Raw genomic sequence first — 19,997 nt, 5'->3', positions numbered from 1 at the left:
TGCCATCGCAGTAACATCAGGCGGTTCATTGGGCCTGATACAAGGAGGAAAAATTCAATTTCCAATGAAAGGTGAGTGTGGCAGCTGGGACAGAGAGCATCATCGTGGCCACGCGTGACAAGCGTCCCTGTTCCTCTACAGGAACCAGCCCTACGACAGGGTTATTGTGGAAACCATTGTGGGTCAGCGCTGAGGAGCCCGCTGGTGCCCACGGATCGATGTCACCAGGGCATCCTTCATAAGGGATGCTGAGATCCAAACTCTCCATCCCCTCAAACTCCATCATCCCCTAGACGGGATAGCTGAATGGCAACTGCAGGGAAAGCAGCCACTTCCCTAATTCAGGTTATTGTGGGAAGTAGCATGATGCCAGCGTCATACCGAAATTCAGGTCGGGGAAGCATACTGGACCAGCTGGGGGTGTCGGGCTTTAAAACAGCCCTGGTTCCTCTATCCCAGTGAGGGAGCGGGGGCTGCTGTCGCCCTTCAGCGCTGCCCCGATGCTGTGCGGCGGGAGGCTGGGTGACGGGATACGTTAGCACAAGGACCGGCATCGTTGCTCAATACCAAAGCCCTAACATTGCTGAACGCCTAAAACCAGCTCCTCTTTCACAACACCCTGGCATGGGGGTGAGATGAGAGGCACAAAGAGACACCCCAGGGGATGAGCCACCCCGAAACCCCCTCTGCCTCCTCCAGCCGTCACTGGGAGCTGGGGGGGGGGGGGGTCTGCGGCATCGTGGCTCGATGCTCCTCTGCAACGGCAATATTAGCATTTTTACTTGAACTCTTTCCCGTATTGAGGATCTGACGTCCCCTCGCAGCCGTGGGGCGGGCTGCCATGGCCGGCCGCACGCCGGGGCGGCACGGCGCAGGGTCGGGCACCTGCCCCATCATTCTGCAAGGACCAGCACAGGTAGCGCTGGGCTTCATCCTGCACAAGTGCCAGGCACAGAATTTGGAGCTTTTGCACCATTGTAGAGGCACAAGGGCAAGCGCGACCTTGCCCTTCCCTGGACCTGCCCATGCTCCTGGGGGAAGTGGTTGCTTTGCGGGCAGATTTTTCCAAGGAAGCAGCTCAGCTGATTTTTTGCAGTAATGAAAGAAGGAAGCTAGGGAGATACAAAAACACTCATTTCTCTTCCCCTCCAAAGCCTGATCCAGCCCCTGACACACTCCTCCAGCAAACCTTTCCAAAAGACTTTACTATAAATTTATTTTCCTTTCCCTTAGCAGCGACACACGAGATCGGACCTGCTGTATGAGCTGAGTTATGTTGAGATTATAAAATAGCTCAGACTGGAGGGGGTTGGAAAGATTTTACAGCCCTGGTCCCTCGTCCAGACCACCTCCAGCATCTCCATGCTGGGTATTTCTGCAGGGAAGCCGGGAGCTGCTACGGGCAGGGGGTGGCCGGGCCACGGGCAGGGGCTGCCTCCCCCTCTCAGCCAGAAATTCAGCTTTAAATAGTCCGCGTGGAAGATCCTCGCCTGTTCCCGTAGTCATCAGTGGAAAAGGATGGGGATGGAAAAGTGCGGTGGGACGTGGCTGCTTCCCCGGGCGCGGGCATGGGTTGCCAGTGCCCCCGGTGCAGGGTGTCAGGCCGGGGCTGGGTGGGCGCTGGGCAGGGCTCAGCCCCAAGGGGATGGCAATGCTTTCTTCACCGCTTGGGCCAAAACCCAGACGTTTCGTAACCGGTTGCGGAGCAAAAGGTCAGGAAAGAAAAAAAAAAAAAAGGCTTCTGATTTTTCCCCGCTGCCGTCGAACCCACGTCCCTGCGCGTCACTGGTGTCACTGGCTGCTGCGAGCTGGGGGCTCCCTCTAGCGAAGCCGGGGCCACAGGATGAGGCCGTGGGGTGAAAACCCACGGGGCAGGGATGAGGTTGGGATGCAAACCTGCTCCGGCCATGCTTCCCCGTGCTGCACCACGGTGCTGACAGGCTGACCCTTCCCTTCCGAGGCGCCGATTCTCTTTCCCTCGCTCATGCCCAGCTACGGGGTCGTATCCAGAGCCCCTCTACCCTCTCCTGGTGCTTCAGCATCTTGCCGGGCACCCTTAGCCACAGCCCGGGGAGATTTCTTGTCTTGCTTCAGCCCTGCTCTTTGCTCCGCTGTCCCTGACCCCCGCAGCCATCGTTGCAGCCCCAGCTTGGCTGCGACGGGGGTCAGCACGTGCTGGAGGGTTTTGCCCTGATTCCCCAGGGACGAGCGGGCTTTTCTCCAGCCGGGAATGTGGATGTCGGTGCCCAGCAAGCAGAGGCAGAGGCCGGGCTGGGCTGCCGCACACTGCCTGGAGAGGCTCAGGCCACGGGCATCATCACGCTGGCGTAAACTGTCGTGGGCTCCTTGTCAGGGCTCTGCAGCAAAGAGCAGGGAAGCAAAGGGGTCAGCGAGGTGCCTGAGCTGGGGGGGCCGTGGGGTGCCCCACGGCAATGCCCAGCCGGGGCGAGGACGGGGCAGGGGGGCAGTCACCCTTACCTGCAAGAGGGATGGGTGGCCCTGTGGGATGGGCGGCTCTGCCAGGGGGCTGCACGGGGGTCGCAGGGCTCTGCCAGGGGCCGGGGCCGTGTCCGGGGGCAGGCCGGTGGCTGCAGCGTAGATGGTGGTGCAGGAGGGATGCTCAGCGGCAGGGGCCCCTTTCTGCTTCTGCATGGAGAGTGAAGGATGAGCAGCAGCAGGCAGCTCGCCGCGGGGGCCCTTCCCTCCCTCCACCCCACCTGGACCCACCATTTCCTCCCCGGTTTGCACTGAGCAGGGACTTGGGGGACAGGGGAACCCACACAGTCTGTCCCCAAAGCCACCCTGAGATGCTGGGGAAGCTGCAGCACCCAACCTTATTCCCAGCAATTCCCAAATTAATGGCGACCAGGCTGAGTCCTGGAACGGCAGGGATGGGTGACCCCAGGGAGCCCACGGCCACCCCAGTCCCCCCCACCACAGTTTCACCCTCTCCTTCACCAGCCGCGGGGCTGTGTTGACACCCAGTGGCCAAAAGCCCACCGCAGAGGGTGCCGCAGCCCAGCGAGGAGGCACCCAGCAACGACCCGGGGCGTTGGGTGCTGCTGCTTTCCCTGCTGTCCAAAGCCAGCCTGCCGCCGTCTGAGACCCCCACACCCAAGAAACCCCGGCAGGGCCATGCCCGTGCTCCTCGCCGGCTGCAGCGCTCGGGCTCCCATCACTAAAGGAGCATTTCCATCGCTAAAGGAACATTTTTTTGCCTCGTGCGCCGAGGCCGGCTGGGGTCGTGCTGGTCGTGGCTCACCTCCACCCGCTGCACTTGGGAGTAGATGGTGTGCACCGCGCTGTCCTCGGTAAGCGGCGAGCGATCCCGCCTCTGGCCGGCTGCGGGGGGGATAAGCAAGTCACCGAGCTGCGAGGGGAGCTGGGACCGGGGGGGACCCCGGCGCTTTTGCAAGCCGCATCCTGCTCCTGCGCCCCAAGGCAGGGCAAGGGTGAGCCCATGCCGGATCCATCCCCAGCACGGTGCCCGCTGGCTTGGACTTGGCTGCATCCCTGTCGCCGCAGCTGCCCAGCCGCGGTCGGAGGATTTCTGGCCGCCACAGGTCAGCTTTGCAAATTTGTCACTACACAGGGAATGGGAAGGCAGGGCGCAGCCCAGCTGAGGCACTCGGGGATGACGTTCTCTCCTAATTTGGGCTGGGATCATTCAATTCCATTTGAGACCATGTGATATGATCTCAGAAGCCTATCATCCAGGTAAAGCGTTGGAGATCATGTGCAGGTACATTTCTCTTTTTTTTTTCTTTTTTTCTGGGTTTTTTTTTTTTTCTTTTTTTCTTTTTTTTTTATTTTTTTTTTAAGCTGGTTTCCTTCCTGCCTTTTACTCCGTACTTCAAGAGAAATGTATTTCACTCCTTCCCAAGGGCCAGGGTACTCCGTAGACAAGGTGCCCGCAGGAATCAGCCCCTTGGTCCATTCACCGGGGCTGGCTGGGGGCATCTTCTGTCCCCCTGCAAGGCTCAACCCACCCGTGGACCACCAACCACCCCAGCACCCCTCCCTCGTGGCACTCACCGATGAGCATGGCTGAACGGGTGGCCACGAAGGCCCCGGTGAGCAGCATCACTGCAGCGACGGGCACCACCACCATCAGCACGAGATGCTCCGTCCTCAGCCCGGCGCTGCCTGGGATGGGGGGCAGAGAAAGGGAGGGGGTCGGCCGCCAGCCCTGGGGCCCAGGGTCACCCAGAGCTGAGCCGAATGGGCTGCTAAAAAAATCTTTCTTCATTTCGTCACCTCGTTTTGGGCTGATGATTTCAGTAGAACAGGAAACAAGGGGCAGGAAATACTTCTCTTGAGCAGAGCTCTCTCTAATCGCCTCCAGACTGCAGCAGTCAGCAAAAAACCTGCTGGGGGCCAGATCAGGGCCAGATAAAGCCCTAAAAACGTCTCTGGTGGCTTTACGGAGACCTGCGGGGAGGCAACCCCTTTGTACAACGCCCTTCCACTGCAGGTGCATGAGAAGAGGGCCCTGGGACAGAGCTCTGCAGCTCCAGCCGGGCTCTCACCACGGGGAGGCACTCGGGATGGCCCCGCTCCTGGACCACTAACGGTGACACTATGCAGAGGTGTCCCACGGTGCAAGGGGTTTTGGGGCAAGGGGGTGAGAAAGAAGCCTGAAACCCCCCTGGGAGCATCTCATTTCAGCATCTCCCTTTCCTAAGCAAGAGTCCCGACCGTTTTTCCCATGGGGATATTTTCTCAGCACAGGTCACTGTGAGAGCCCCAGCAGAGATGTGACTTCGCCTCCAGGTCCCCGGGGAAAAGGGCAGCCAGCGCACCGCCCGGCCCCGGCGAAAGTCCCCCATGTCACGAGGGAGCGCTAGAAAATCCCAGTGAGAGAGAGCGTGACTTTTGCCCCAAGAGCCTCCAAAGGGGAAGTTGTCACCGAGGTTTTTATCCTCCCCAAACCACCCGGCGTACGAGTCTCATGCATTTAAAATGAGCCTTGAGCACCGAGGCGCAGCGAGTGCGGTGGCCTGGCTGGCCGGGGAGAGGTGGGACCTGTGGCTCCATGCCAGCGTTTACGGGAAGGACTGGGCAACCCTGAGCAGGTGACGCAGCGGCCGCTTTTCTTGCAAAAGGCTCCTTTGAGGCTGCCTAAAGCAGCGTGAAAAAGTCCCCTGCAAAGCAAGAGCAGGACCGGGAGGCTGGAGAGAGCCGAGTCGGCAACTGGGGACTTACCCCCTTGCTCGTAGCTGCACTCAGAGGAGTTGAAGGTGACGACCCGCCTGCTGATGGGGTTGCTGGCCGTGCAGGCGCAGGTGATGCTTGTGTTCTGCAGGATGTAGGAGAGGTGCAGGAGGCTGCCGTTGCGGGAGCAGAGCCCCGAGGTGTTGGTGTCCTGCCTGCCCCAGCTGTAGGAGACGTTGTCCCCCCGCTCTGCCGTGCAGTTGAGGGTGACGTTGCAGCTGCCGTTGGCCAGCGCCCAGCCGAGGATCTGGATGCTGGGATCAGACACCGGCTCTGGAGAGAGGGAGGGAGCAAAGGTTTGTGTCTGGGGCAGGATGCAAACATTGCCTTGGCCCCTGCCTGGGAAATCTTGCTGGCCTCTCCTAAATCCCCGGGAGATGGAAAGGAACTGGTCTGGCCCCGGACCTGCTGCAAACAGCATTAGGGAGGGACATGGTCTGCACGCACCCAAAGGCTCCTGGGGGTACCCAGATGGGGCTACAAGAGGGTCCTGAACTCACTGCAGCACCTTGACATCGGGGTGGGCATCTCCCACCCCCATTGACCACCACCCACCTCCCAGACCTGCTCCCAGCACCGCAAAAGGCTGGGAGCATCCAGCACAGTCCTCCCAAAGCAGTGTGTCTCACCATACACCTCCAGCTGTATCTGCCAGACTGTCTCCTCCGACCCCGTGCTGGCTATGTACTCGTAGAGCTGCCTGTCCTGCCGGCTGGTGTTCAGGATCTCCAGGGAGAAGTCCGACTTGTGGAAGCGAGTTTGTCTCTGCATGTAGTTGGTGTAGTTGCCATCCAGGTACTTGAGTAGGACGAGCTTCCTGTGCGGGTCATCCGTGTCCCGCTTCCAGACGGCTGCCCCAAAGTTCAGAGTGAGTTTCTGGAGATGGAGGGGGATCCGCAATATCGTCGCCTTCCCCAAGGTGCCCAACACCGTCTCCCTCGTCCCACGGCCCGTGCCTGGGAGGAGAGCGGAGAGAAGGGTTGAGGCAGGCAGGGAGGCACGGGGGCTCGGAGCGACCGTCCTCCCCCCCATCCCGGCTCTGCCGGAGGAGAGCGGATGCCCGCAGAGCTGCGGTAGCCAGCAACGGCGTTGGACCCACCCTGGTAATCTGCAGATTGGGGGCAGCTTGGGTTGCAGGAGATAAATGGGTCAAAAATTGAACAGATTATCTAACCATGTTTTCAAGCTCTGGGTTATCCACCACATCCTGCACCAGCGATTGCCGGCGGGTGGGAACACGAGTCGCGCTGTACATCAGGGCTCAGTGCGAGCTCTGCCCTGTGCCCACCCCACAGGACCGTCCCCAGAACCAAAGGAGCGACCCCCAGCCCTCGGCCCCACATCCTCAACCCCGAAGGATGGAGGTAGAGGGCTCGGCTCAGGAGCTGGAGGGGAAGCGTTGCCTTCCTCTGCTCTTCCTCCCCACTCTCGCCTTTCCAGAGCAAGGCGAGAGAGTCTTCATTTGCATCAGCCTCAGCGTTCTCCTGTGTCGGGCACCGCTACGCACGATGGCCAAATCCTGATTTAAGGCTCAGGGCTTTCTGATGGCACAACAACAGCCAGCCAGCGCAGAGAAACATCACCCCGTGGAACGGGGCTGCCTCGAGCAGGGGAAGGCTCTCGCGGTCCCAGTCTGGTGGGGATGCTGGTCCTGGGAGAAGGGTGCTGGCAGCAGTGGGACCAGCCTGGAGAAGTCCTGGTGACACCAGGGCGGTCCAGAGGGAAGCGATGCTCGGTGGCTCTTGGCCAAAGCCTGCAATTGGGTGCATGTCATGGCACCCACCTCCCTTGAGCGCCTCGGCTCCAGAAACCTTCGGTGGGACTTTTCTTGTAGGAATTGCAGGAAGTTCAGCTTCCTGGAGGTGGGCTCAGGTGTAAATCCCAGGTTGTCCTTCTCCTGGTCAAGGTGGTCCCAGGTGTGTTTCTTGGTGGCCACGGAAAAGCGCTCTTAAGAAGAGGGGTGCAAGCATCTCAACCACCCAGATTTCCTGGAGAGCACACGGGAGGATCTTCTCCCCCAAACCCTTTCCTGTCTTTTGCTGCAAGGCAGTGATTCATGTTTGCCCGCACCCCCGGGCAAACAACTTTGTTTTTGTAGGAAACAGCATGGGGAGAGGTGCCAGCTCACCGCTGCTGCCAGCCACCGGCAGCGCGAGCGTGGAACGGACCGAACTGTGTCACCTCCACGTTTCCTACCGACTTCTTTCCATCGGGCCGAGGCTTTGCCCCAGAGGGGAAAAGAAAAGAGGGGGAGCTACCCCAGAAGAACAGGTCTGGGGATGCCCAGATAAGCCCAGTATCTGCCTCTCCTGCGGCGCATATGGTTCCAGTAAAAACCACAGAGCAAAAGCTCTCCCCGCCGCCATCCCAAGTGAATGCCATCGCTTATTTTCCCCTCCCCTCTGCGGCACGAAACATGGCAGTTTCTGAGCTGTCCCTGTGGACTACATCTCCCCAGCATCGAAGCAGCCACGCGGACACGGCCGTCATCCCACAGAAACCCCACGGTTCAGCTGATCCAGTGCCTCATACATTTTTTACTGTAAAGCCCAGCACACAGACGGATGCTGTGTTTTCTCAGCAACATGTATTTTTGACATGCCGCGGTTAGGCTCCTCATTAATTACCAAATGGAAAAGCCCTTTTTACATCACGTTAGAAAAACCCTCTGCCCCGGCAAGGAGCATCTCCTTTGTGGGGAAGATGACTCGGCTGGAGCTAGGCTGCAGGAGGACGGATGGTCTGCAAAGAGGTCTGCAACCAACCGTGCTGAAGCCCAGATGGAGGGGCTGGAGGAAGGCAAGCGATCCACACCGGCACAGCGCTAGGTCCGGAGCAGCCCTCACGTCAGGTATCGGGCTCGTGGGACTTTCGGTGTGCTGGCTAGGCAGAAAACCCCGGGGGGATTTTAAAGGCAGGTATTCTAGTAACAGTGAGCCAGCAGAGCCAAGGAGAAACCCCAGCTCTGCCAAGGTCTCTGGTTTCCCAGCCGAGTCCTTCGTTTTACGCCCGGTAATTACACAGATGCAGTGGCAGAGGGCTCATGGGGCTGCAGAGACACACAGTGTCCCCACGGAAGGGGAACGGACGTCAGGCTGGCACCAAGAAGAGGGTCAGGATTAGTCACAGCTCCCTTTGCTCTGGGGCCCTGACTTACCCGAATGCTTTTGCGCAGGCTCACTGCCACCGAAACGGATTTTGCGGGATCCTCCCGTAACCGCCGACAGGCCGGGAGGAGACGACCCAGGAGCCCAGGGGGGTCCAGCCGGTCCTCGCTCCCTGACCAGCTGGTCTGGGGGGGATTTCGACTCATCCAGGACACCGTTGTCCCCAGGACACCATCCACAGCTGGCCAGGGCTCTCCGGGCACCCAGGAAAGAGGCATTGCCCCGCTGCCAGTCCCTTTCCACTCGCCTTATACACGTTTTATTGCTTGGGTACCATCTCCCAGCCCACTGGCACCTCTTGATCTGAGACACTCGGTATTGCAGGGAGTGAGACAATCCACCAAGGATCTTCGCCTCAAGTAACCCAGTTCACATCTGGTACTAAATTATTTGCTCAGCGCTATTAATACCCCATTAAAACACACGGTAGAGCGCTTCACTATTGTGGCTACACTTTGTCCATCACCATCTTTGTTCATTCATCATCTTTTATTCTCTCCTCCCTCAGCCTGAGTAGAAGGAGCATATTAGGGATGCACCACACATCCAGCTTGGAGTTGCGAGCCATTTATCTTCTATATGAATATTTATACTCGATCTGCCCGTCCGCCCGGCGCACAGCTCGCGATTTCTAAAGGTCTTAATATCTGCTAAAATTTCCCCAAACAATCCGAACCGAGTCTTTCACGGAGAGGAAAACATACATACCCCAAACACGGCCGAGAGAGATCAGCAGCCAGAGACACACGTTGCAGCCCATGCCTCGGTTCATCGAGCCTCTGCTGTGGTGGAGTTAATATCTGCTGCCGGGCTTATTATAAGGACAGGTATACTCAAATCAGAGGCGCTGCCGTGGGCCATGTGTTTCCTGTTTTTGGCTGAATGACTCTTTCTTTTTTTTTTTTTTTTTGTGTCTTGAGCGGAAAAGTATTCAAAGCACTGAGTCGCGCTGCTGAATGCTTCACTGGAGGCAGCCCGAGAGACCTGCAGAAGGAAGCAGAGCATCAATTTATAGCTTGTACCAGAACTGCGTCATCCTGCCATGGGTCCTTAACCTGACCCAAAAAGAAGAGGAAGCTACCAGCAAGAAAAATGATTTCATGTATAGTAACAGCTTCCCGCTGTGGCAGCATCCCAACCGCTGCTGCTTGATCCCAGCGCCGTGGGGCTGGGAACCCAGCATGAAGCTCGCCCACAGAGTCGGTGTGCACTGGTGCTCGCCGCCACGATGCCCACCGCTGCAGGAAAGCCCTAAATATTCTGGGATTAACCCATACCCCTGCTTTGGGCTGCATGGGATCTACGGCGAGGAGGAGTACGGGTGGTCTTTAAAAACCTCACCGAGGAAAAGCCCAATCCTCGTTCTCAGGCTGAGCGCTCAGGGAGGTGACCTGAACTTTAATTTGCTCCTGTTCAACGCCATCCCCAGAGCGGGTGCTCGGGGATGGGGACGGTCCCCCCTCCTGCGGGCGTCCCCCCCCCGGGTGGGGATGGAGCGGAGACGGCAGCCTCCCGTGCTCATACAGCTCCCCGGAGAGCCGGGGATGGGGAGCGCGGGGAAAACACCGCTCACTTGTTCCACTGCTGGGAAGGGGCGAGAAAAAGCTTGCTTGTTTTTGTGTTTTCAATGGAATGAATTATTCACCTCTGTCGGTGATCAGCCCGCACAGCTTTAAAACGGGAGAATGGTTCTTTCCTATTTTTTTCTTCAAGTTTTCATGGCTTTTTCTGGTTTTCAGAGGAGAGCAGAGGCGACAGCGTGAAGCAGGAATTCCTCCAAAGTTTTAAACCAAGTTTGAGTGCCACAAAGAAATAAAAAGGGTGAACTTGCATCCCACCGCTTCTCAGTAGAGCCAGGCTCCGAGACCTCCATGAGTTTTGTTGCCAATAAGTTATTTCTAATGATAAAAAGCCTAAAACCACACTAAACCACCCCGGCATCCTGCTAGGCTGCTCCTTCCTGCTCAGAAAGCATCTAGCTGAGAAAAAAAAAAAAAACAACCAAAAAAACAACAGGCCATTTCCCAATAATCAGCAGTTCACAGAAGGGAAGAGTTCAGCAGAGGTGTAAAAAGGAAAGGATGAGTAAGAGCAGTACGAGGGGACTCGGTTCTTTTTCTCACCACAGGCACACAAGGAGCTTCAGGTCAGCTGAAACACGGCGGTGGTTCCTACCAGAGGCAGCCAGCTCCCGGACCGAGCGCTTGGCCAGATGATGGTGGGGCAAAGACATCACCTTGGGGTATTTTGCAGAGCAGGAACCTGCCCCGGCACAAATCCCACCTGAAGAGCCGATGATCAGGAAGGAGGTCTCCAGTGGATGGGCTCCACCAGCTCAGCCCCCCAGGCAGGGCAGCAGGATGGTCCCCCAACCCTCCCCTTGCCACGGATAGGTGCCCCATGCTTGGGTGCAGGCTGTGCCGGCATGGAGAAGACCATTGACCATCAACTGGTCCAGGAAAACCATAAAACCCCAGTATCACCCATGGGGCACTACCACAGCAGCATGCACCAGGCTGGGCTGGCAGCAGCCAGGAGAAGCAGGACAAGTTATTTAACAAGCAAAACCATCAAGAAAAAAAATCCTTCCAGGAAGCACCTGGGGGCACAAAAACCATACAGGCAGTCACAGAAAAACCTCCCGTAACCGAAAATAATGCCTTTACTTTCCCTATCAGCTCAGGCTGAAGTCTCCTGCCTGGAAAGATGACTGAGGCGCAGTACCGGGCTCTGTATTTACTCATCGCAGGAGGTTTTACGATGATGCTGGTGCTCAGCGGTCATCCTGGATTTTGTCAGAGGCAGAAAAGCCCCAAAGCCTCCATATGGGAATGGACCAAGACCCAAGCAAATATTTTCAAGGGGGGATATTTCTGTGAAAATATGCTTTGGTTCTAAAACCATCAGGCACCCGGCAGGAATTACCCCGAGCCGCTCATTAGACCCGGGAGCTGGAACGACTTGTGCTCATTACTGATTTTTCAAACAAGTCGGCAAGGTCCCTGTTGACTCTTTGATGAATCTGGCCTCAGGAGTCTTTGCTTAAAGATGGCTCTGGAAAGTGATGCCTCTTGGGTTTTAAGAAGGGTAGAGCCCAGTTCTCCCGCTTCCTGGGCTGGTTTGCTGGAGCTGGCAGGAGCAGCAGCGTCCCAGGGCTGCGGTGGCCCTGGGACATGTCCCCATCCCTCCTTGCAGGCTGAGGGACCATCTCTGTCATTCACAAGACACATCCTCCTACCCCAATGAGCCCACATCCCACCATCCAGAGCCGGCTCCTCCCATGGGGGACAACTGTGGAAGTGCTCCTGTCCCCAGCAAGGGTGTTGCGGGGCAAATGTTGCTCCCTCCATCATCCCCCTGGACCCTGAGCACCCGCTGCGGCTGACCCCACCCCAGAGCAGAATGCAGAACAGGCACCTAAAAATGTGGTGTTTAAGGTTAAAATTGATTTAATGCATACACAGACAGACATTCCTGAAGGCAGAGACTGTACTCGCCCTGCCGAACCCTCCCTTGCAGAGAAAGCCAAAAGGTGCCACCTTAGCTCTGCCCCCTCGAGATGCTCTGGTGCTCCAGAGCTGGAGGTTGGGCAGCACCCAGCTGCACCCATGCTGGTGTTACCAGTTTCAGGCTAAACGCGTCATGCACTGTCACACTGGTTGTCAGTCCCATAAGGGGCATCGCCGACAGCCGGAGGACCCCCCCACATCCACGAGGAGCCCTGAAAACTGAGGTATGGAGCTACCCTGAAGGCAGCAGCAGAGGAGCCAGAGCCTGGGCTGGCAGGAAGCATGCAGCTGTGGATGAGACTGGGCGGGTGCTGGTGTAACGGGCACTGGTTGTAAAGGTTCCTTTGAGCAACCGCATCCTTCTGCATCCAGCCAGTTTGAGGGCCTCATCCAGGCGCTGGTCCCGTGGCAGGGGGTGGTGAGACGAGGAGACATGTCAGCTGCAGAGCGTCCTTAAGCCAGAGCGAGGACGAAGAGGAGGAGGTGTCCCAGGGCCACCAGCACGCCACTGGTGGTGCAGGATGCAGCAGAGGAGGACTCACCTGGAGGCAGAGGGAGACCTGGGGCATGGGGAGGGCTGTGGGCTGCCCAGCCCTGGCAGGGGACCCCCCCCAACCTCCTCCCCAGGTGGGCTCCTGCCACCCACCAGCCCACGGTGCAGGGGGAAAAGGGACCCACCATTCCTGACCCATGGGCTACCTCCAGCCTTGCCGGGACCCACTGTCCTCAGGGTCACTGCCGCTGCTCCGGGGACCCTCCAAAGCCAAGGCCACCTTGCAGCCCATCCCACCCCAGCTGGGTGCACCACGGGTGGTACCTGTCCAGGAGCAGGGGGGCCTGTAGGTCAGCGAGGCGTTGTTGGAGGAGACAGGGTTGCTGACTTTGCAGATGTAGGTTTCTATCCAGGGGTCAAAGGAGACATGCTGCTTAGAGGCACCCGTACCCTCCAGCACGACCTTGCTGGGGGGGATCCACTCGTAGGTCACCCCTTCGAGCCCCACCGAGCACTCCAGGGTAGCTTTGCACCACGCCGGGTCACCCCCGATCACTTTGGCATTCACAGTGGGTTTCGGGACCAGATCTGCAAGAGGCAGCGGGATGTCACAGCCTCCCTGTCCCGCCGTGGGGTGCTGGGACAACCCTCCCGTCCTCCCAGCTCACCATAGACCGTCAGGAGGATGTCCTCAATGTGCTCCTTGCCCACCTCGTCCTCCAGGTACACCTGGTACGTGCTGCTGTCATTTTTCTGCAGGTAGCTGATTTTTAGGGTGTTGTTGAGGAAGAGTTCCAGGCGTCCCTTGTAGGTGCTGCTGGGGTACTGCACCTTCATCCTGCCGTCCCGGCTGGCGATCTTCACAGAGTTGTTGCGCCGCCAGTGGATTCGGTGGTAGGAGGTCTGGTTTTGCCAGCTGGGGCTGAGCAATGCCACCCCACGAACAACCCCGACCACCTCCGATTGACCACGTCGTGCCCAGGCTGCTGAGAAAGCGGAGATCAGTGCTGCTTGGCCAGCCCACCCCTCCCCAGCACTTGTCCTCGCTTGGGGACCTTGATTCCTCCCAGACACATGGAAAATGCAAATAACCCATTCACTCGCTAATTCCTAACGCCTTTGGTCTCTCTCAGCCAAGGGACGAGCCCTTACAACTTGTGGTGGGATTTCGCCTCCCCACCCTGAGTATGGGACTGCCCGGATCCTCTCAGTGAAGTGTTTTGGGTTTTTTTTTTTTCCCTTTGCTTTCATTTTGGGGGTCCTCTCCCTCCTCCAGGCTCACCCGGAGAAGCCCCTCACCCCCAGCTTGGTGGTGGCAATGCCAGGGGCTCCCACGGGAAGGAAGCCGGTGGGACACACCTCGGGTACAGCGCCAGGATGGGAAAAGCCGGGGGAGAGAGCGGGGACAGGGAGGGTTTACCGACGGGCACATCCCCAAGGTCCCCCACCGTCCCCAAAGCCATCTCCTTCCAACCCAGCATCCTCCCCCCAGGGGAACCCGCCGCCATACCCTGCATGATGAAGAGGAGGAAGAAGAGCACCATTTTAAACACCGCCGCCATCTTCTCTCTGCGTCCGCATCCAAACCCCAAGGTGGAAATCCGCCTCACGGGGCAGCTACTCACCGAGGACCCCCCCGAGCCTGCAGCCCTCTGCCACCATCCCTAAAGCCGGGGCTGGGGGGCGGGGGGCTCTGCAGGAAAGGGGCTGGCAGGGCGGCCGCGTGGCTGGGAGATGGCATGAACCCGCTGTGTTTCCTCCCTTCGCTTCCGGGCTCCCTTGAGAAGTCACGCGCTCAGGGTTTGTCATTCGTCACACCACCCCACAGGCACCCGGGGCAACAGGCAGCAGCCCCAAGCCTTCCTGGAGACACCAGGCACAGCACCCCATGGGCCCCCGACTCCCTCATCGCTCACCCCGCCACCCTGATGGTAAATGAAATGGCCACGTCTCCCCTTTACAGCCGCTGCAACCAACCCACAGGCTTCCCATTTCTCCACCTGCAAACCCAGGTCTGTGTCCTCGGCGAGGTCTGGCCCCCGGGACGTGCCATTGAGCAGCCCCAGCTTGAGCGGGGACCACGGGTGCCAGCGTTCGGGGTGTCCCCATGACCCCAGTTCGCGGGCGATCAGCGCAGGTGGGAAGGAGATGGGAAAGATGACTTGCTGATGCTAAAGCACGTGCTGCAGCCCCAGTGCACTGGCCTCCAACCAGGGCAGATGCTTAAAATGAAGGATTTTAATTACAGCCTGGATTCCTTCCTGAAAGACGACATTTCAGGGCCTTTGTCTGGCACCGGCTGAGGGATGCGCAGGGCGGCAAAGCCAGCACAGCCCCCGCGTCGGGGGCAAACGGCCACCGGCACCTTCCCACGCACCACCCCGGCCGTGAGCAAGGAACACCGCGGCCGACCCGGCTGTGAACAAAGGGCAACGGCGGCACCGGCTGAGCCCTCACCCAGTTTAATTTCAGCCCTGAGCAGTCCCCGTCCATCGGGGAGGAGATCTGACATCAGAGATGTTAGTAGGAGCACGCCACCAGCCAGGCAATGATCACTAGCACCGAGCCAGTGGCACCACGGTGCCGAGCACCCGCCGGCTTGTCCCCGCGCCCAATTACACCGCGCTGATAGAAACCGGCGGGGATGGGAAAGCAAACTTCCCTGGCAGGGAGCAAAGTGCTGCCTCAGCGCTTGCAGCGAGCACTGCAAATTATCTCCGATATGGAAAAGCAAGCCATTAGCATAAACTACAGCGCCGTGATGGAGCGTGGCTTCGGCAGGAGCCCGACGTGCTGATGGATGCGGCAGCCCCCAGGCTTTGTGCTGTCGCCTTCAGATGTTTCCGCTTGTCAGAAGTGCGGGGACCCGGCGTTTCGGGCTGCAAAGGGGCTGAGATGCAGCTCCTGCTTTAGCCCCAGCTCCTAGGCAGCGGCCACAGCCCAGCAAGGACTGCCACCGCATCCCCGGCACCTGCGCCGAAGGATTTCCATCCCCTCCGTTGTGCCTGAACTTTTCCCACTGAATTCAGCCAGCCACAGGCCCCGCTGCCGCCTCTCCATCAATGCCGACTGCCACGTGCGGAGGGGGATGCCGTTATGGTGCAAGAAGTATTTGACTCACACTTGCACATCGTGAAAAGCAGAGGATGGGGCTCGGGATGGCATAAACCAGCCCAGCTCCGGCGGCAGTGCCGGCACGCTGTGCCCGAGCCCCCATCCGCACCAGCCCAGCCCCCTAAATTCCCTCGTTGTGGCAGCCAGACACTCCCTCCCCTCCCTGTGCCAGCCTCCCAGCGCAGCTCCCGGTTAACGATCCCAATTAATGCTCGTTTCACAGGGAGCAGCCACAAAGCTATTTTGATCCGGGGACTCCGGCGGGAGGGGAGCATTGCAGAGCTGCTGTCACTCCCCATGCTGCTATCAAAGTGCCACGTTTCATTTTAATCCCGAAAAAAAGCCCTTGATCTTGCCTTTGGGAAGATCTTTGAAGCCGGAGGCCCTCTTTCTCCACTGCCTCCTCCCAGGGCCACTCGTGCTGTAGGAGCGTGGGATAACTTAGGTGGGAAGGGACGTGGCAGTGTCCCCGGTCTCAGCTCACCACGGGGCACCCGGGGCCGTGCCCAGCCCAGCCGGTGCAGGCAGGGACCATCCTTCCCAGGGCCGATGCCCAGGGCCACCTCTCCCCTACCCGACACACACGGCTGAAGCTTCACAAAGTGCATCTCCGCACGAGACTCTGATCACATCTGAGGCTCCCGAGCCACAAACAAGGCAATTCCCAATTCCTCCCCGTGTCTGAGGTACATTTCAGGCTATAAATAGCCAATTAAGGTAATTAAACAAGCACCACAATTGCCTCATGCAGTTCAGCTTATATTTGCGCCTGAAAATAAATTCCTGAGGTATATCGAACCTGCCACAACCTAAAAAAACCCCACAAGATCACATGCTGGCACTAAACACACACACATCACACGTATCCTCTTCCCCCACGACCCCGCCTGTCCAATTCCGCATCCATCTCCTCCGCAGACAGGTTTCCATCACCGAGTCTTTCCTCCTTCCCTCACAGGAAAGTCTCCAAGGCGCAGCTGGGGTTTGCATCCTTGCAATAACCCGTGTCTGACCATTTCCATCCCGAGCGAGCCCCTGGCTTGGCTGGGTGGGGTCCCAGTGGGTGCTGGAGGTCTCTGGGTGCTCCAGGAGAAGAGGTCTTTAGGGAAGGGAAGGTCTTGCCAGGGCACTAGGAGAGGTGGTGGCCTGAAGGAGCCGGGGACGAGGTCTGCGACGGAGGGCACCAGCGTCTAGAACCCCCCGTAGCCTGCAAGGAAAAGGGTGGGCTTTAGCACACCACGGCCGCAAAAAGCTGATGAGCTTTGGAGATACCCAGGGCTCATCTCCCCACCGGTCCGGTGCCCGTTACCTCTACGTAGGCAGTGGAAACCAAAGCTGGGTCCAGCCTCTTCCTCTTGAGAGAGGGAGACTGTGGAAAAGAGTGGGAAATCTGCTGTTAGGCAACGCACGAGCGGGACGGTGAACCCGGCACCCGGTTGATGAACAGAGGGGCCCCGGGTTTCTGTGCCACTGCAGGGGGGGTCAGGGTGACGGTGCAACAACTTCACCTTCCTGGTAGGCTGAATCGTGGAGTAGATAGTGCAGCTTTCGGGCTCCTGAGGACAGCTGGGTCCCTGCCAGGGAAAAAACAGTCGAGATGCGCAAAGAAAAACATGTTTTGGGCAAAAGCGTGGGTCTTGGCAGCTGCCATGGATGCATCCGGCCCGAAGGCTGCACAGCCAAGCCCATGGGGCAGCTCCGCTCCCCCCCGCCAGCACAGGACTGACCCTACCTGCGTTCTGGTGCAGACGACGGCGTAGATGGTGTTTCCTCCCACGGTGGCCTCACTGGTCCCATTCTGGAGGAGAAAGCAACCCCAGGCTGGTTAAAGGATGCAACCCGGGGTGACAGACATTTTCAAACAGAGGTCCTGTCCCTCCAGGCAGCGTAGGGAGGGGATGCCCAGGGACGCCCCCGGCACTCACAGGGTCTCGGCCAGTTCGGGCTTTGCCCACCTCGTCGTAGAGAGTCAGCGTCTGCTGGACATGTCCTGGGGGAGTTTGAAGGGTCAGCGTAAGACGGCTGACACGTTAGAGCCCCCAGACTGGGGGGGTTCAGCCCTCAAGCAACGCAAAGCAGAAGGAGAAAGAGGTCCCTTGGCAACTGGGAGGTTTGACTTTGTTGGCACCTGGCAGGGGCTGGGAAGGGATGCTCCAGCTCAGAAGCAAATGAATATCCAAACCCAAACAGTCCTCTAGACCCCATGGGATGAGGCCTCCAGGTTTGGCCACTGATGCTCAGGCTGCTGGGATGCTTCATCTAGCTCATCAACCTGGACCATCCTGCATCAGCAGGGATGGGCAAAGACTTCGTGCCCTGTGCAGCACCTGGCAGGGGGGTGACGGTGCCCGGTGCCTTACCCCGCATCAGCCCCAGGAGGAGCGAGAACCCCAGGGCCAGCACGGAGCGCGTTAGGAGCATGACAGCAGTCAGGAGGAGGGCAGGGGCTGCACAGCCAAAACCCTACGGCTGCCCATCCCGCCAGCTACCGCACCGACCCTGGGGACAAACCTCCCGGGGGGTCCTTTCCTCGCTTCCTCCACCAGCAGCAGGTGACAATGAGGGCTATGGAGGTGACCAGTGCCAGCCCCAGGGACACGGCCACTGCCCACCATGGAACGATGCTGAAAAGCCCTGGGGAGGAAGGAGAGGAGAAGGGGAGACCTTCAACGCAGGGCAGAGCCTTGAGCCATTTCTAAACGCAGTCTCCACCACAGCCCACAGAGGACAGCACAAGGGGAAGAGACCCGGCCAGGAAATCTCAGCCCCGGTTCTTTCCCAGGAGGGGAAGCTGGGCACATTTTGGTGTCAGCATGACGTCCTCCACAGTTTCTATCGCCCAGGCAGGGAGACGAAGGTCCCCGAGAAAGAACTAGAAGCGGTGCGGCTCGCGCACCCCGTAAATCCTGCTTTTACGGAGCTGAGGGCAAATTACCTGGGGCTGCAGCGCGGCAGGCTTCCGCAACGTCGGTGCTGGCCGTGCTCCAGCTCACCGGGTTGCTCGCATTGCAGCAGCAGACGGTGGGGTCGGCATCCCCAGGGACCTGCAGGCGCAGCCAGGGCTGGTGCTCCAGGGCTCCCAGGGGATCCCCGCTGCAGGACCAGTTGTAGGAGAAGTTGCCAGCGCCGGGCACGGTGCAAACCAGTGAGAGGTTGCACCAGCCCTGCTCCCAGTGCAGGATGCGTGCCTCCAGGCGCGGCTGGCCGACGGGCTCTGCGGGGACAGAGCCGGTGAGAAGGGACGGGGGGGACAGGGTGACGGGGTGATGGGGACCCGGCTACTCACCCCACACCGACACGCGGAAGCACAGGGCAGTAACAAGGCCCGACGTGTCCTCAAAATCTGCCCAATAGACCCCACTGTCTGCCGTGCTAACCGGCCTGATCCGCAGGGAGAGGGTCTCCTGCTGGAAATCAGCTCTCCCAGAAAAAACACCCTTGGAGGGTGGGGCAGCTTTATCCTTCTCAGCCGTCAGGATCCGCTGCTGGTATCCTGCTTCCAGTTGCACTCTCCATTCGACCTTTGCCCACCCCTGCGGGGGTTTCTCCGGCTGCAGCTGCAGCGTTCCGTTGGCAGACACGGCTTCTTCCCGGCACTCCGGGGGTCCTAAAGCGGAGATGGATGAGCGAGGGCCCGCGGCCCTGGGAGATGCTCCGTGGCTGGGGATGAGGCACGGCCGCTGGAGCCCACTCGTGCCCCAGACCCGCAGCCTCCAGCACGGCCCCTCCTGCTCCCCAGCAGCAAGCTCAGCCTGGTTCCCCATCGCCATCCCCGTCTTGGGGTACCCTTCTCTCGGCATCATCCCAGGCCGGTTGTGTGTCCGTCCGCACCTGCTGCTCTGACCACACGTTGCAGACGCTCGTGCAATATCCTCTGCCCTGCCCAGAGCAGGAGCGATTGCAGACTCTCTGATCATAGCATCTGGTTGCTCATTTGTGCCCCAGCTCCTTCCTTGTCCGTGCAGCCTGGGGAACGGGAATTTTCCCCGCTGGACCCTTTTTTCTTGAGTTTCTGTGCTGGCCTCCCTCTTTTCAGTGCAGCCCCGGATGTCAAGGGCTCTGGCAGAGGCGAGATAAAAAAAGCCCCTAAAACAAATGAACGCCCGCAGGCTGCCGGGGCCGAGCGTGCACACAGCCTCGCGGCTTCCTCACTGCTGCGTGTGGTCAGAGCAGTGCCGGGGCTGCGTCAGCCGTGGGTGGACATCGCACAGTAGAGCCCCACACAACCGCCCATCTTGCAGCCCTCGGCAAAGCCCAGCTTGCACGGCCGTCAAGGCAAGCATCAGCCTCTGGGAGCTCAGCTTAGCCCACCCATCCCACAGCCCCCGGCAGGTCTTTGCCTCTGTGCGACCGGTCCGAACACCAAGCCACACTTGGAGGACACCTGCGGAGCCACCAGCTTTGCTATCTCCTGGCACGGCCAGGAGACCCTGAGCAGCTCCAGCTTAAACCTTGTCTTTGCAAAGCCGCAGACATCAGGATGCCTGCCCTCAGCAGACC

At 59.2% G+C, this 19,997-nt stretch overlaps 3 protein-coding genes across 3 annotated transcripts; all 3 read right to left on the bottom strand.

The window, feature by feature from the left end:
• Positions 1 to 2,300: 2,300 nt before the first annotated feature.
• On the bottom strand, positions 2,301 to 9,141 carry LOC127026901 (signaling lymphocytic activation molecule-like). Its single transcript, XM_050912197.1, has 8 exons — positions 9,090 to 9,141; positions 5,844 to 6,170; positions 5,206 to 5,487; positions 4,036 to 4,146; positions 3,245 to 3,342; positions 2,939 to 3,000; positions 2,479 to 2,758; positions 2,301 to 2,357 (listed from the first exon to the last, which is right to left on the bottom strand). The coding sequence occupies exons 1-8, from the start codon at positions 9,139 to 9,141 to the stop codon at positions 2,301 to 2,303; spliced, it is 1,269 nt and encodes a 422-aa protein (XP_050768154.1).
• A 2,671-nt stretch (positions 9,142 to 11,812) lies between these two features.
• CD48 (CD48 molecule) lies at positions 11,813 to 14,067 on the bottom strand. The gene is made up of 4 exons (XM_050912385.1): positions 13,894 to 14,067; positions 13,052 to 13,366; positions 12,708 to 12,971; positions 11,813 to 12,432 (listed from the first exon to the last, which is right to left on the bottom strand). Exons 1-4 carry the CDS (start codon positions 13,943 to 13,945, stop codon positions 12,344 to 12,346), a joined length of 720 nt encoding a protein of 239 aa, XP_050768342.1. The 5' UTR covers positions 13,946 to 14,067; the 3' UTR covers positions 11,813 to 12,343.
• Positions 14,068 to 16,308: 2,241 nt separating this feature from the next.
• Positions 16,309 to 19,429, bottom strand: CD244 (CD244 molecule). Its single transcript, XM_050912394.1, has 7 exons — positions 18,784 to 19,429; positions 18,433 to 18,711; positions 17,423 to 17,487; positions 17,230 to 17,295; positions 17,006 to 17,071; positions 16,807 to 16,866; positions 16,309 to 16,704 (listed from the first exon to the last, which is right to left on the bottom strand). Exons 1-7 carry the CDS (start codon positions 19,412 to 19,414, stop codon positions 16,627 to 16,629), a joined length of 1,245 nt encoding a protein of 414 aa, XP_050768351.1. The 5' UTR covers positions 19,415 to 19,429; the 3' UTR covers positions 16,309 to 16,626.
• Between the last annotated feature and the right edge of the window lie 568 nt (positions 19,430 to 19,997).

Source organism: Gymnogyps californianus, chromosome 29, assembly GCF_018139145.2.
Source record: "Gymnogyps californianus isolate 813 chromosome 29, ASM1813914v2, whole genome shotgun sequence".
Taxonomy (NCBI): domain Eukaryota; kingdom Metazoa; phylum Chordata; class Aves; order Accipitriformes; family Cathartidae; genus Gymnogyps; species Gymnogyps californianus.
The sequence above is the reverse complement of the archived record's forward strand: the minus strand, read 5'-3'. Positions and strand labels throughout refer to the sequence as shown.